Genomic DNA, 16,994 nt, shown 5'->3' on the forward strand with positions numbered 1-16,994 from the left:
GCTGCACCATCGAGAGCATCCTGACCTGCTGCATCACCTCCTGGTATGGGAACTGCTTGGCATCCGACTGTAAGGCACTACAGAGGGTAGTGCTTACGGCCCAGAACATCACTGGGGTCAAGCTTCCTATATACTATTCGGTGTTAGAGGAAGGCCCAAACATTTTTCAAAGACTACAGTCACCAAAGTCATAGACTGTTCTCTCTGCTACCGCACGGCAAGTCTAGGTCCAAAAGCCTCATTATTGTTATTTTATTGTGTTATTATTTTTACTTTTTTTTACTTTAGTTTATTTAGTCAATATTTTCTTAACTCTATTTCTTGAACTGCATTGTTAGTTAAGGACTTGTAAGTAAGCATTTCACGGTAAGGTCTACACCTGTAGTATTCCGCGCATGTGACAAATACATTTGATTTGATTTGATACTATTTAGGACTAAGTATGGGTATTCGGACACGTCCTTAGACTTCAGGGGCCAGTTTCCCAGACACAGATTAAGCTTAGTCCTAGACTAAAAGGCATGTTCAATGGAAATTCTTGATTGAAATAGTTTTTTAGTCTAGGACTATGCTTAATCTGTATCCCGGAAACCGGCCCTAAAACATTCAAACAGACTGAGCCTAGATGGAGTAAAAGAAAGCAAAATAGAAAGAAAGAAAGAAAGAAAGAAAGAAAGAAAGAAAGAAAGAAAGAAAGAAAGAAAGAAAGAAAGAAAGAAAGAAAGAAAGAAAGAAAGAAAGAAAGAAAGAAAGAAAGAAAGAAAGAAAGAAAGAAAGAAAGAAAGAAAGAAAGAAAGAAAGAAAGAAAGAAAGAAAGAGAAAAACTGAGATTGAAAGGTAGATAAAGTAACAGGAAAGAGATCAGGGTCAAAGCCTCTCCATTCTTTTTGTATGTTACGTTTTGTAGCGCCCTCTTCTCCTCCACACCCACCCCTCCAATCCTCTCTTACCCCCTCTTCTCCTCCACACCCACCCCTCCAATCCTCTTACCCCCTCTTCTCCTCCACACTCACCCCTCCAATCCTCTCTTACCCCCTCTTTTCCTCTACATCCTCCCCTCCAATCCTCTCTTACCCCCTCTTCTCCTCCACACCCACCCCTCCAAACCTCTTACCCCCTCTTCTCCTCCACACCCACCCCTCCAATCCTCTCTTACCCCCTCTTTTCCTACACACTCACCCCTCCAATCCTCTCTTACCCCCTCTTCTCCTCCACACCCACCCCTCCAATCCTCTCTTACCCCCTCTTTTCCTCTACATTCTCCCCTCCAATCCTCTTACCCCCTCTTCTCCTCCACACCCACCCCTCCAATCCTCTCTTACCCCCTCTTTTCCTCTACATCCTCCCCTCCAATCCTCTCTTCCTCCACACCCTCTTCTCATTTTAATCATTTAGCAGATGCTCTTATCCAGAGCAACTTACAGTAGTGAGTGCATACATTTTAATACTTTTTTGGTACTGGTCCCCCGTGGGAATCGAATCCACAACCCTGCTCTACCAACTGAGCTACACTTGTCTCCTCTCCTGGGCTGTAAGCAGTGCTGACAGAAGGAGCTCTTTCGGCTGTATGAACTCACCAGCTGATCGGCACTGGCATGTCCCTACAAACACACACACATACAAAAGCCTATTTATTACTAGTGTGGGGGGTTGCTAGTGCAAGAGGGAAATAGGCCGATATGATGTACAAATGTATGTAGGGGTGTGTGCGTGTGTGTGTGTGTGTGTGTATGTGTGTGTGTGTGTGTGTGGAGGGTTAGGGTTAGGGTTAGGAGCTACGGTTAGTTTTAGGGTTAGGGTTAGGGTTAGGAGCTAGGGTTAGGTTTAGGGTTAGGGTTAAGGTTAGGGTAAGGGTAAGAGTACGGGTTAGGGTTAGGTTTAGGAGTTAGGGAAAATAGGATTTTGAATGGGACTGAATTGTGTGTACCCAGAAGGTTAGCTGTACAAGACTGTGTGTGTGTGTGTGTGTGTGTGTGTGTGTGTGTGTGTGTGTGTGTGTGTGTGTGTGTGTGTGTGTGTGTGTGTGTGAGTGCACGCACACGCACAAAAGTGTATGTATCAGGCTCTGATTAGCTTACATGTGTAAATTGAAGGGCCCTCTCTAATGCCATTTTACATGCTTCTCAACTTCTCTCTTGTCATAACTAATCCTTCTCCCAATACCACCCTCCCCCACCCCTCCACCATCACCCCCACCACCCCGCTCTACTCTTCAAGTTTAATTACATTTCTGTCCTCTGTCAAACAGCGTTTTGACAGGCCAATCTTCGCAACCAAATATTTTTAAACGTTAAAGCCGACGTGTTGAGAGCTCCCCAGCAGAGAGAGAAGGATGAGGGTGGAGGGGGTTAGATTATGGGATCACCCTGCTCTATAAAGAGTTACGGAGTCTATCTGACCTCATCAGCTTGTTTGTGTGTGTGTGTGTGTGTGTGTGTGTTTTAAGACTGTCCCAGTATCTTATGGGTTTTCTTTATCGGTTAAAGTACAGTACAGCGATTCAGACATGGGGTATAATGTTTTGGTACTATGGGTTAGTTATATGGGAGTCAGAGACAAGCAGAGACACCACATCATGTCGAGAGAGTGATCGGGGTAATTTGATCATACTATTGTAATATTAGTGTGAGGGATGCTGCAGGTCCCCAGCAGTCAGTCACTCTAGATAGATTTCAAATATACTGCATCAGCACACAAACACAAACACACACACAAACACACACACTCACAACACACACACACACACACACGCACACACCTCTCCTCCCCTTCTCTCCCTCCCTCCATCCCTCTCCTCCCTCCCCTGTTTTACTCACCTGTCCTGTTGATCTCGATGATCTCCTCCTGGGCCAGAGGGCAGTCCCCTCCCCCCAGGCTTCCTGAGCCCACCATACCCGGCCCGGCGGTGGCCATGGCCAGGGCGTCTGGCTTGCAGTAGTTGGGCGAGCCAGGCATGGTGGGCCGAGGGATGTGCTTGCCCTTCCTCTTGGGCAGCTTCTGCTTGGCCATGGCCAGTGAGTAGTACATGCCAAAGTTGTTGACGATGACGGGAACAGGCATGGCGATGGTCAGTACCCCCGCCAGGGCGCACAGCGCGCCCACCAGCATCCCCGACCACGTCTCGGGGTACATGTCCCCGTAGCCCAGAGTGGTCATGGTGACCACGGCCCACCAGAAGCCAATGGGGATGTTCTTGAAGTTTGTGTGTTTGGCGGCCGTAGGGTCGTCAGGGTCGGCGCCGATGCGCTCGGCGTAGTAGATCATGGTGGCGAAGATGAGCACTCCGAGGGCGAGGAAGATGATGAGGAGGAGGAACTCGTTGGTACTGGCGCGGAGCGTGTGGCCCAGCACCCGCAGGCCCACGAAGTGACGCGTCAACTTGAAGATACGCAGGATCCGGACGAAGCGCACCACTCGCAGGAAGCCCAACACGTCTTTGGCGGCTTTGGAATCCAGACCACTCAGTGCCACCTCCAGGTAGAAGGGCATGATAGCAATAAAGTCAATGATGTTGAGGGTGCTACTGAAGAACTCCTTCTTGCAGGGGCAGAAGATCACGCGCATCATGACCTCAATGGTGAACCAGATGACGCACGTTCCCTCCACATAGGTGAGCCAGCCGTCGGTCACCACCTCGTAGACTATCTCCTCGCGCGTCACATTGCCCACCGTCACGTTCTCCGTCTTGTTGTAGATGGTGTTGAAGGCCTCGTGCGTCTCCAGGCAGAAGGTGGTGATGGAGATGAGGATAAACAGAAGGGAGAGGAACGCACAGTACTGGAGGAGAGGAGAGAGGGAGAGAGAGAGAAGGAGAGAGAAAGATAGTTAGGTTCAAGTTTTTTTACTTAGTTGCCTGTTACAGGATTATGTTTCTTGGGCTCATTGAATTCTCACAGAAGCCTAACCCAAAGGATCACATCGATTTACAGATTAATGTCATTCACATACTGTATCACAGAAAACATGCAGCAACAGAGGTTAACCTAAACTGCTAAAAAACACCAATGGTTTCCACTTTGCATGAATAGATCTGTTTTAGACAGTTTTAGGTCTAAAGCCAACATTTACACAGAAACTCTGATGAACTCACAGTTCAACTGAACAAACCACCTAGCAACCATGCAGTTAGGATTGGGGAGTAACGGATTACATGGATTACAAAAAAGCTGTGACTGTAATTAGTTATGTTACCAGCAAAAATATTGTAATCAGATTACAGATACTTCTGAAAAACTAGATGATTATTTCTAGGATCACTTTTACATTCAGAAAATACTTTCTATTTTATTTTTTATTTTTTTTAGGGGGTAGATCAGCTTTAATATTTCAGATAGATTGTAACTTCCATCAATGTAATTGTCTGCATCACTTCCAATCCCCCATATGTTTTTCTTCTCACAAATATATATATATATGTATGTATATATATATATGTATATATATATATATATATATATATATATATATATATATATATATATATATATATATATATATATATATATATATATATATATATATATATATATATATATATATATATATATATATATATATATATATACATACATACATATACACATATATATATACACACACATACACATATACACATACATACACATACAGTGGGGAGAACTGAATAAAGGGAAAAAGGCCATTCTTGAATATTGGGTGAGACAATCTTACTAATTTTCTAGAGAACCAGTTCGGATTTAAGTATAACTTTTGTATGACTGAAGCTTTTAGTGATAGGTCTAATGCTTTAATATTTAATAATTTCATTATATAAATAGGCCCGTTTAATTTTGTCTGGCTTGCCGTTCCAAATAAAAAGGAACATTTTTTTCTCATATAATTTTTTTAACAACTGTTCGCTAGGCATAGGCAAGACTATAAGACAATAGGTAAACTGGGATAATACTGAAGAGTTAATCAGGGTGATTTTTCCACAGATTGACAGGTATTTACCTTTCCTTGGTAGCAAGATCTTATCTAGTTTTGCTAACTTTCTATTAAAATGTATTGGAGTGAGATCATTTATTTCATTTGGGATATGTATTCCGAGTATATCCACATCACCATCAGACCATTTTATTGGTAAACTACATTGCAATGTAAAAATTGTATTTTTTAGTGATCCAATACGTAATATAGTACATTTATCATAATTTGGTTGTAATCCAGAGAGGTTAGAAAATGTATCTAGATCCTCTATGAGGCTGTGGAGGGATTCAAGTTGTGGATTTAAAAGAAAACATGAATCATCAGCGTACAATGACACCTTTGTTTTTAAGACCTGGATTTCTAATCCCTTGATATTATTGTTGGATCTGATTTTAGTAGCCAACATCTCAATGGCAATAATAAATAGATATGCCGATAGTGGACAACCTTGTTTCACTCCTCTTGACAGTTTAAAACTTTCGGAGAAATAGCAATTATTTACTATTTTACACCTAGGGTTACTATATATGATTTTAACCCAATTTATAAGAGATTGTCCAAAATTGAAATGCTCCAGGCATTTATATATAAACCCCAGTCGTACTTTATCAAATGCCTTTTCGAAGTCTGTTATGAATAGTAGGCCTGGCTTCCCAGATTTTTCATAGTGTTCTATTGTTTCCAGTACTTGCCTTATATTATCTCCAATGTATCGCCTATGTAAAAAACCTGTCTGATTCAGAAAATATGTTTGCTCAATAATTATTTGACACCTTTCTGTTTTTTCAATGACATTCAAATCAGCATTGAATAAATGTGCGAATTTAAGTTTGTTCCACCTGAGCGAGTCTGACCACAAGTCAGAGACCAATATGATGACAAACCAAATTAGCTGAAATCACTCAGTTCTGCCTCAAGGACAAGACTCATAAACATCAACCTGCTTAAGAGGCATTAGAAGAAGACAAACATATATATTAACAATTGAACATCTATTGCAGGATAAATCAATGTTAGAGTTTACATAGCTGGCCATAAAGAGATGTTGAATTTTTACTTCATTGTTTGGTTATGTAGGCTTCTTCTAACCCATTGATTTCTACTACAGATAATACTACGATTAGGCTATATCTTTACATAAAAAAACAACAACAGAGTCTGTCAGATTTTCTGTCATTCCAATTAATTTAATACCCCTTGATCTTCAAAAATAGGAGATAGGCCTAGCTATGGAAATATAGATTAGCCAAATTGTTTTAACTGAGCTGCTATATTGTAAAAATTTATGAAAACAAAAATGTGCTTTTTGTTCTTAATTTAAGGTTAGGGTTTAGGTATTAGGGTTAGCAGTGTGGTTAAGGTTAGGGTTATTTAAGGTTAGTGTTAGGCATTAGGGTTAGCAGTGTGGGTTAGGTTTAATTAAGATTGTATGACTTTGTGGCTAAAACGTATTAGCTACGCTCTTTGAATAATGCAACCAAACCATATTATACTCTTGAATAATGCAAAAATTCACACGCATGTGCAGACAATTAAAGGGTTTATTTTCTCCTTAGTACACACATTAAATGTAGCTTGCAAGACAATAACACAGCTAGCTAGCTAGTACCACATTCATAGACGGTAACTGCTTTATCGCCTATTGATGATAGTATCTTCAGACCAGGGGAGTTTTTTTACGAGGTCCGACGCTTCCTCTAAAAATTAACACGCATCGCTTGCAGTACGGTTTTGGAAACATAAGTAACGTATCTTTCATATCAGCGAAAAAAAAATAATAATAATAAGTTCAACTACTACACACCTTAATAGGGTTCACACACAGCCATATTTCCATGTTACAGCGCATGTTTACGTAAAACAGAATACCTGTGTGTAAATGGAAGATGGACACCACAAACGTGTTATCACTGAAGAATACCGTCTGCTGCAACTGTGTTAAAACCAGTGTGTATTTTGCATTTGTGAAATTATTTTGATGTGATATGAAAGTAGAGGGATTTATGTTTCTAGAACCGTACCGCAATTGAGATGGAGTGTTAGGCTGTTTTGGCTTCCAGAGCTAATTCCCCTTTAATAAGAACATGAATGGTCCTTGGCTCCTTTCATCCATTATTGGACTAGCTAGCTAGTAATGTTAGCATATCAAACATGAACGTTCACCCCTCTCATAGGAATATAAAAGTACATTTTTATTAATATCATGTAACTCAACACCGTTGAGCTTCCCTTTTTTAAAGCTACGCGACAATTTCAGAATGTAACAGGTGAAAACTCAATAAAACTAGTTTAAAAGATAATGAAAATGTCTGTACATTTCAGCTGTTTCAAAAACATTTCTCTGCTATTAGTATTTTTACTGTATGAATGTTGGGCTCAAGGAGTCAATTCTGTTTACACTACCCTGCTTAGAGGGGGGCAACTGTCGGACGAGTGTCGTGCACGACCTCCGGAGGTAGCATTCGAGACTATGAGAAATACGCAAGTTCACATTACAGTAATGTCTCTCGAGAATAGATACCTCTAGAATCTCTCGAAATTCTCCTTAATTCTCGTCAATGAGAATAGACCCATAGCTTTGGCCTATCAGCTGACAGTGAATGTAAATAAACATTCGCTGAAAGCTAAATGAATGTTCTCTGATAGGTAGCTATATCCAGTGAAGGGTGGCTGTGCTGTGCTGCATTTTGGGTCATTGCAGTGGTTCTGTAGTGTGCATTCAGACCTGCGCTTCTGATAATATACGGAAGATAGGTGGCGCCAGACACCACGAACAACAGACCAAAAATACACACCAGAGAGAGAGAGAGAGAGAGAGAGAGAGAGAGAGAGAGAGAGAGAGAGAGAGAGAGAGAGAGAGAGCGTGAGAGAGAGAGAGTGCGAGAGAGAGAGAGAGAGAGAGAGAGAGAGAGAGAGAGAGAGAGAGAGAGAGAGAGAGAAGAGAGCGAGAGAGAGAGCGCGAGAGAGAGAGAGAGAGAGAGAGAGAGAGAGAGAGAGAGAGAGAGAGATGCAGCTAATACAGTATGAGCATCCTGAATGCTGCAATCTCATTGACACTGCACTGAGACAGAAAGAGAGAGAGAGAAGTAGAGAGAGAAAGAGCTGGGGGAAAAGAGAGGCGGAGGAAGAAAACGGTGAGAGAGGGGGTTCAAGATGGAGTGCGACTGTACAGTAGAGACAGAGAGAGGTGGAAAGAGGAAGAGGGAGATGAATAGAGACCGAGGGAGAGCGAGAGAAAGAGAAAGAGAGATAGGGGTTAGTGAGTTACGACGCTGTGGGCAATGCAAGGCCACCATTATGAAAACAGAGATGTCATGTTCGCTCTCACATAGATAAATGTCTATCGATTGAGCCGGCGTACCTGTTTAAAGCACCAGGCCTTTTCTCCTATCGGCCCCTCTGGATCAATAGCATCTGTTCATCTCAGGCACACAGAACCTCAGTCTCTCTCACACAACCGACCTAAACCCAACCTAACCCAACTCAACCCAGCTTCAACCCAGCCCAACATAATCCAACCTCAACCCAACCTAACCCAACCTCAACCCAGCTTCAACTCAACATAACCTAACCCAACTTCAGGCCAGCCTCAATCAAACCTAACACAAGCTAACCTCAACCCAACCTAACCTAACCCAACCTCAACCCAACCTAACTCAACCAAGCTTCAACCAAACTTAACCTAAACCAACCTCAATCTAACCCAGCCTCAACCCAAACTAACAACCAACCCTCAACCTAACCAATCCGCAACCCAGTCTCAACTATGGCTCGCCAATATATCGAATTAATTCAATTCATTCGAATTTATGTTTTAGCACGATATTCCAAATGCCTGTATTTTTTAATGGGGGTTTATTCCACTTGTTCTCGTGTTGTCTTTTTGGTCTCGCTCCTTCTGCTGTGACTGTGCACCTTCCAATTTACACACAAACACCTCCCCCTGCCACTGAGAAAAACAAATAGGGAAAATCACTTCTTCCTCTCTGACAACATGCGGTTTCAACTCGCCATTTGTATTTGTAGTTTGGTCCAACAGAATCGCTCATATGGACACCAAAACACATTGAGACATTATTTTACTGTAATAGAGGAAAACTTAAAGATGCACTCTGCAGAAATCGCTCCGCCATTTCCTGGTTGCTAAAATTCGAATAGTTCGCCTAATTTCAGTTTATGTGACAAAACAAGGAAGTATAGTGTAGAGAATCATTGTATCATCTAAACCGCTGTGAAATATATTTTTGATTAACAACATTTGTTGTATTTTAAGCTGTTTGAAGCTGGTGTACAAAACCAAAAGTAAAAGTTGAAAAAAACAAAAGAACAAAGTGGACAGGCTAGCATGCTGTTCAAACAGTGGCAGATGGACAGAAGGGTGTGTTCATAACAATTCAACTGTTCTACCTTGTTAGCTAGCAAATAGATCCAAGTTGGCTAGACTTTAAATATAAAGATTAGCTGGCTACTCACTAGCACATGTGCTTGTACTTCAGAGATTGCTTATGAGACCTGTGTTAATTTTCTATAACGCCTGCTACCAGAAGTTGATCATTATTAGTGAATGTGCATTATGCATGGTTCTGGTAAAATTTGTAACAAAAAGGGCATTTTCATAGACAGTTAAACTATTTTGATAAAATAATTACATTATTAGTGGGTCTTATTATTGTGGAAGGCCTAGGTCGCCAAGGTATAATTTCACATGCCCTGAATTCTTTAAACTGTTGCTGACTGTTTCAAATGCAGTGTATTTTACATTTAATTGTACAACAAAGCTTATTTAGAGAAACATTTTTTAAAAATCAAGATATATATTGTGAATCACCCATAAGTTCGAGGTATGATTTTTAGGCCATATCGCCCAGCCTCTCTTTCTCTACCTATCTCTCTCTGCCTCGCTCTCTGCCTCGCTCTCTGCCTCGCTCTCTGCATCTCTGCCTCTATGTCTCTGACCCTCTGTGTCTCTGACCCTCTGTGTCTCTGACCCTCTGTCTCTGACCCTCTGTCTCTAACCCTCTGTCTCTAACCCTCTGTCTCTAACCCTCTGTCTCTCTGACCCTCTGTCTCTGCCCCTCTTTCTCTCTGACCCTCTTTCTCTCTGTCCCTCTTTCTCTCTGCCCCTCTTTCTCTCTGCCCCTCTATCTCTGCCCCTCTTTCTCTCTGTCTCTGACCCTCTTTCTCTCTGCCTCTCTGTCTCTCTGACCCTCTGTCTCTGCCCCTCTTTCTCTCTGACCCTCTGTCTCTCTGACCCCTGTCCTAACCTTGTCTCTAACTCTGTCTCTCTGACCCTCTGTCTCTGCCCCTCTTTCTCTCTGACCCTCTTTCTCTCTGTCCCTCTTTCTCTCTGCCCCTCTTTCTCTCTGCCCTCTATCTCTGCCCCTCTTTCTCTCTGTCTCTGACCCTCTTTCTCTCTGCCTCTCTGTCTCTCTGACCCTCTGTCTCTGACCCTCTTTCTCTCTGCCTCTCTGTCTCTCTGACCCTCTGTCTCTAACCCTCTGTCTCTAACCCTCTGTCTCTAACCCTCTGTCTCTGCCCCTCATTCTCTCTGCCCCTCTTTCTCTCTGACCCTCTGCCTCTCCCCCTCTTTCTCTCTGACCCTCTGCCTCTCACCCTCTTTCTCTCTGACCCTCTGTCTCTGCCCCTCTTTCTCTCTGTCTCTGACCCTCTTTCGCTCTGCCTCTCTGTCTCTGACCCTCTTTCTCTCTGCCCCTTTTTCTCTCTGCCCCTCTTTCTCTCTGCCCCTCTTTCTCTCTGCCCCTCTTTCTCTCTGCCCCTCTTTCTCCCTGCCCCTCTTTCTCCCTGCCCCTCTTTCTCCCTGCCCCTCTTTCTCCCTGCCCCTCTTTCTCTGTCTCTGCCACCCAATGAATTCCCTTTATGTAACACGTCATTACAGTCACTTATGTGTGTGTGTGTGTGTGTGTGTGTGTGTGTGTGTGTGTGTGTGTGTGTGTGTGTGTGTGTGTGTGTGTGTGGTGCTGCTGCTGTTTCCCCCTCTGCAGTGTTCCCCTCCCCTCCTCTCTGTTCCCTCTCTGTTCCCTCGCTATCCTCTTCATCCTCCCCTTTCTTTCTCACAGAAATCCCTCTCTCTCTTTCTCTCTCTCTCTTTCTCTCTCTCTCCCTCGCTTTCTCTCGCTCGCTCTGTATCTCTCACTCACTTGCTCGCTCTCTACCTCTAGATCTTTAGCTCTCCCATACCTCCACACTCCTCCTCCTCCGTCTCTCTCTCTCTTTCTCCCTTTCCCTCTCTCTCTGGTCTATGCAGTAAGCTGCCTGAATGTATTGGGGTCCTTCCAGAGCCCTGGCTGCAGAGTAGCAGTCGTCTTGCAAAATGCCTGCCCAGATCTCAGTATAGAGAGAAACACGTATATCCGGATAGGGAGCTTGCATTTCATATTACACAAACTTAAAACATACAGGCACGCATGCACACGCATCCCTCTTATTTCCCAAAACACAAAAACCTACACACACTCAACCGACATTGGCTCTAGTGTATATACAGTCTCTCACAAAAGTGAGTACACCCCTCATATTTTTGTAAATATTTGAGTATATATTTTCATGTGACAACACTGAAAGAAGAAACACTTTGCTACAATGTAAAGTAGTGAGTGTACAGCTTGTATAACAGTGTACATTTGCTGTCCCCTCAAAATAACACAACACACAGCCATTAATATCTAAACCGCTGGCAATAAAAGTGAGTACACCCCTAAGTGAAAATGTCCAAATTGGGCCCAAAGTGTCAATATTTTGTGTGGCCACCATCATTTTCCAGCACTGCCTTAACCCTCTTGGGCATGGAGTTCACCAGAGCTTCACAGGTTGCCACTGGAGTCCTCTTCCACTCCCCCATGACGACATCATGGAGCTGGTGGATGTTAGAGACCTTGCACTCCTCCACCTTCCGTTTGAGGATGCCCCACAGATACTCAATAGGGTTTAGGTCTGGAGACATGCTTGGCCAGTCCATCACCTTTACCCTCAGCTTCTTTAGCAAGGCATTGGTCATCTTGGAGGTGTGTTTGGGGTCGTTATCATGTTGGAATACTGCCCTGCGGCCCAGTCTCCAAAGGGAGGTGATCATGCTCTGCTTCAGTATGTCACAGTACATGTTGGCATTAATGGTTCCCTCAATGAACTGTAGCTCCCCAGTGCCAGCAGCACTCATGCAGCCCCAGACCATGACACTCCCACCACCATGCTTGACTGTAGGCAAGACACACTTGTCTTTGTACTCCTCACCTGGTTGCCGCCATACACGCTTGACACCATCTGAACCAAATAAGTTTATCTTGGTCTCATCAGACCACAGGACATGGTTCCAGTAATCCATGTCCTTAGACTGCTTGTCTTCAGCAAACTTTTTGCGGGCTTTTTTGTGCATCATCTTTAGAAGAGGCTTCCTTCTGGGACGACAGCCATGCAGACCAATTTGATGCAGTGTGCGGCGTATGGTCTGAGCACTGACAGGCTGACCCCCCACCCCTTCAACCTCTGCAGCAATGCTGGCAGCACTCATACGTCTATTTCCCAAAGACAACCTCTGGATATGATGCTGAGCACGTGCACTCAACTTCTTTGGTCGACCATGGCGAGGCCTGTTCTGAGTGGAACCTGTCCTGTTAAACCGCTGTATGGTCTTGGCCACCGTGCTGCAGCTCAGTTTCAGGGTCTTGGCAATCTTCTTAAAGCCCAGGTCATCTTTATGTAGAGCAACAATTCTTTTTTTCAGATCCTCAGAGAGTTCTTTGCTATGAGGTGCCATGTTGAACTTCCAGTGACCAGTATGAGGGAGTGTGAGAGCGATGACACCAAATTTAACACACCTCCTCCCCATTCACACCTGAGACCTTGTAACACTAACGAGTCACATGACACCGGGGAGGGAAAATGGCTAAATGGGCCCAATTTGGACATTTTCACTTAGGGGTGTACTCACTTTTGTTGCCAGCAGTTTAGACATTAATGGCTGTGTGTTGAGTTATTTTGAGGGGACAGCAAATTTACACTGTTATACAAGCTGTACACTCACTACTTTACATTGTAGCAAAGTGTCATTTCTTCAGTGTTGTCACATGAAAAGATATACTGAAATATTTACAAAAATGTGAGGGGTGTACTCACATTTGTGAGATACTGTATACCTTTACTACAGTACATTATATTATAGATGTCTTTGAGGATGCGTCTCAAATAGCAGCAGTCGGGTTAATCTTCTCATGACAGATGAATAAAAAAAACACAGCCCAAATGAGTAGTCTGGATGCTCCTGGGAGAACTGCTTCATTCCCCCAGCCTATTAACATGAACTCATTTAACAAGCCTCATCTCATCTCACTGTGACCTGGAAACGCTGATGAGGAGACCCGTTTCTGTGCCGACTAGAGACACCGCCGCCCATCGCCTGTGATGTCACCTGCCTCGCCATCCTGAAGCACTCAAGCTCCACTTTTGGGGACACTTTTTTGTGTGTGTTTGCAAATCTCGCTTCTCTTTCCATTGGATCTTTCTCTTTCTGTTGCTTTATCAAACATTTTGCCAGTCCCCACAAGGAAAAAGGCTATTTCTAGTGGGTTTAGGGTTAGAAATAGTGTTAGGGTTAGAATTAGGTTTAGGTGTTAAAGGTTAGGTTTAGGTGTTAAAGGTTAGGTTTAGGGTTAGGAGTTAGGTTTAGGGTGAAGGTTAGGTTTTGGGGTTAAGGTCAGTAATAGGGTTAGTAGTTAGGGAAAATATGATTTTGAATGGGAATCAATTGAGTGTCCACAAGGTAAAACAAGAGGAGTGTGTGTGTGTGTGTGTGTGTGTGTGTGTGTGTGTGTGTGTGTGTGTGTGTGTGTGTATGCATGCATTTGTGTGCATGCGTGTGTGTCTGTGTCTGTGTGTAACCTTGGCTGGAGCAAAAGCCTGCCATTCCCCTGGCCCTTGCAGTTGCAGGGTGAGATTTCCCCTCTTCTAGCAGCTCACAGGCCCCTACTATCCTCCTAAACTTTAGTCCCTGACTGTGCCGTCAAATCCTTGCTTCCTCAGTCCTTGTTTCCGCCATCTCCTCATTGGAGGAACAGATCGAAGGTCCCTCCCGTCTGACCTCAAATACGCTTTGGGAGGCGAAGAATGGAGGAAGCAAGGGTTTGATGGCTAGTGATATATTCAGCATCTTAAAGCTCCCTAGGGAGTTCCTGAGATGATACAGTATGGACGTGTCCCAAATGGCACTCGATTCTCTAGATAGTGCACTACTTTTGACCAGGACCCATAAGGCTCTGGTCAAAAGTAGTGCACCGTGTAGGGGAATAGGGTGCAGGGTCCCAGTCAGACTAACAACACACCTACTGATGGAGATGGACTGGCAGACAGCCCCTTTGGTAGAGGTCAAGTCAGAGGGCTGGCCAAATCTCTACCTCCACCCTTCTCCTGAAGTGTATGTTTTTTAACAATGGTGGAAACTCTCCTCCAGCCAATGCTTGCACCAATCCAATGCTTTTAAATGCAGGCCCTGGTTAAAATGTGTGCACTACATAGGGAATAGGGTTCCATTTCAGACACAGCCCTGGTCTACCTGACCCAGATGTAAACGTGACAGTGACAGTGACGAGGGTAGTGCTGTGAGGAGAACACTTAGTAGTTGGTGTTCAGTCACACTGAGGCAATGGGGTTGTCTTGAAGGCTATATTGTTCTGAGCTCTAATACACACACACACACACACCAGATGCACACACACACACACATAGAAAAACATGCACGCACACAAGCAGTGATTCAGTGAGTCTGTCAGTCAGTCACACACACACACACACACACAGACCTCTTCTGTTTCCAAATCAGAATACAGACAGCCCGCTATGACACACAGACATATCATAATATGACTTCCGAAACAGTGCTATAGTACTACACACATAGCATTATGAATGATGATCTGAGCATCAACACTGCAATGGTCTGAGGACATCTTTAAACACTGCACCAATATGAAAACCCTCGACATTGCAGCAGAGTAGAGGAGGAGGGGGGAAGAGAACAGAGAGAGGAGAGAGGTAGAGGGAGAGAGATGAGGGGGAGAAAAGGAGAGGTGGGGAGAGGAGGAGGGATAGAGAGAGAGAAGGAGAGAGAGAGAGAGAGAGAGAGAGAGAGAGAGAGAGAGAGAGAGAGAGAGAGAGAGAGAAAGAAAGAAAGAAAGAAAGAAAAAAAGAAAGAAAGAGAGGGGGAGAGAGAGCGAAAGATAGAGAAAGAGAGAAGGCGAGGGAAATGACTGGACTGATGTCTAAGAGAGAGTAGGAATTAAATTAAAACATAGGATGAAGGCGGCACTGATGAATAAATGATTGTTTTCATAAATAAGTGATTATTTACAGTGCTTAAGTTTTATAAATAAACGTGTGATATCAGTAGATCTGTCTGCCTGGAAAAGTGACCAGCAGGAATACTTAAGAATTAGAAATTACATTTGAAAGGTCTTAGGTTTGTCAATGGACATGACAGGGGTGTTTCTAAACAGTTATTGATTTTAATAATATTAAAATCACTATTAGCTGCTCAGAAAAACCTTATCGGAAATATATTATCAGTGCAGGAGAGGCGAGACAGCTAGGAGTATTTGGAAAGACAATGTGATCCTTTCTAAGACCCCTTATCAGGTTTGGGCGGTATCCAGATTGTCATACCTTCATACCACATGAGGCTGCTGAGTGGAGAACGGCTCATAATATAATGGCCGGAACGGAGCAAATGGAATGGCATCAAACACCTGGAGACCATGTGTTTGATGTATTTGATACCATTCCACCATTCTTCCCAATTAAGGTGCCATCAACCTCCTGTGCTTCATATCAACCTTGTACCATCGTGGGATATTCGGTAATACTGGCACTGAACACAAGTAATCCAAAGTTTAGCAATGCTAACAAGTAAATGTAAAATCCCATAGCGAATGCTAGCTAAATGATAATGAGCGCATTGAGAACATTTTATACAGTCTCTGACAAAACTATTTGCAGGACAGACATCCCAGCCCATAAAGTTATACGATTAACAAAAAAAATGCTACTCACAGTTTGCTGCACGCACAAAACAAATATTAGACATCAAGGCTCTTGTTTCCGGAGGGGATTCTCTGCTGTTACCAAGAGAAGCTTGATTTTGCAAGAAGATCACCACTTATCTAGATAAATGGTTACTAAATTAGCAAACTAAATGCACATTTTAGACAGTTAACTTAATAGTTATAAGATACTGTATCTAGCTGGCATACATTTAGTTGTGAATTCCATATTGTAACTAGATCACCTGGCGCTTACTGCACAACAGTGATTGACTCACAAGGCTCCAGTCTCTCGTCGTTGTGTGCTTGTAAACAACACCATGTGACAGGGGACTACCGGTAAGCTTCATAATGAAAAATTATGTGACAGGTGAAATGAAGAACGCAATGTGCTTTATCTCCTAATGTATTGCACAAGTTGACTGCAGGTATTTACTTAAAAAGTAGCTACAAATATTCAAATGTATAAAAAAAAACTTCTAAGAAATAGTTTCAACGGTATTGACGGTATTGAAAAAACATCTGTGGGTATTTCCAAATACCCCGGTATATGTTATATACGGTATACCGCCCAAGCCTACCCCCAATGTCTAATTTTACCCACTTTCTTACCTAAACTATTTATAATCTAAATCTGAAACAAGCACAGGCTTCATCATCATCATCATCATCCCCATAGCTCTCTCTGTTTTGCCCTCCCTCCCTCTCTCCGTCTCTCTCTCTTTTCTTTTCTCCCCTCTCCCCTCTAATCTAGCCCACTCCCTCACTCACCGCTCACTCAAGTCAGTGACCTAATTTTCATGAATGCCTCCTCAATCTCACAGCTCTCCTATAGCTTCCTCTCATATCCTTCTCTTCCTCTCATATCCTTCTCTTCCTCTCATATCCTTCTCTTCCTCTCTTCTCCTTCTCTTCCTCTCTTCTCCTTCTCTTCCTCTCATATCCTTCTCTTCCTCTCATATCCTTCTCTTTCTCTCATATCCTTCTCTTCCTCTCATATCC

At 43.2% G+C, this 16,994-nt stretch overlaps 1 protein-coding gene across 5 annotated transcripts in view; it reads right to left on the bottom strand.

Moving 5' to 3' along the window:
• LOC121550361 (potassium voltage-gated channel subfamily C member 1-like) overlaps nucleotides 1-16,994 on the bottom strand; it is a 94,538-nt gene that overhangs the window by 45,203 nt on the left and 32,341 nt on the right. For all 5 annotated transcript variants that reach the window (XM_045210764.1, XM_045210762.1, XM_045210761.1 and 2 more), the window contains exon 2: nucleotides 2,817-3,777. In XM_045210764.1, the coding sequence (XP_045066699.1) occupies nucleotides 2,817-3,777 (961 nt within the window). The remainder of the gene's footprint in view (nucleotides 1-2,816; nucleotides 3,778-16,994) is intronic.

This window comes from Coregonus clupeaformis, chromosome 35 (assembly GCF_020615455.1).
Source record: "Coregonus clupeaformis isolate EN_2021a chromosome 35, ASM2061545v1, whole genome shotgun sequence".
NCBI lineage: Eukaryota > Metazoa > Chordata > Actinopteri > Salmoniformes > Salmonidae > Coregonus > Coregonus clupeaformis.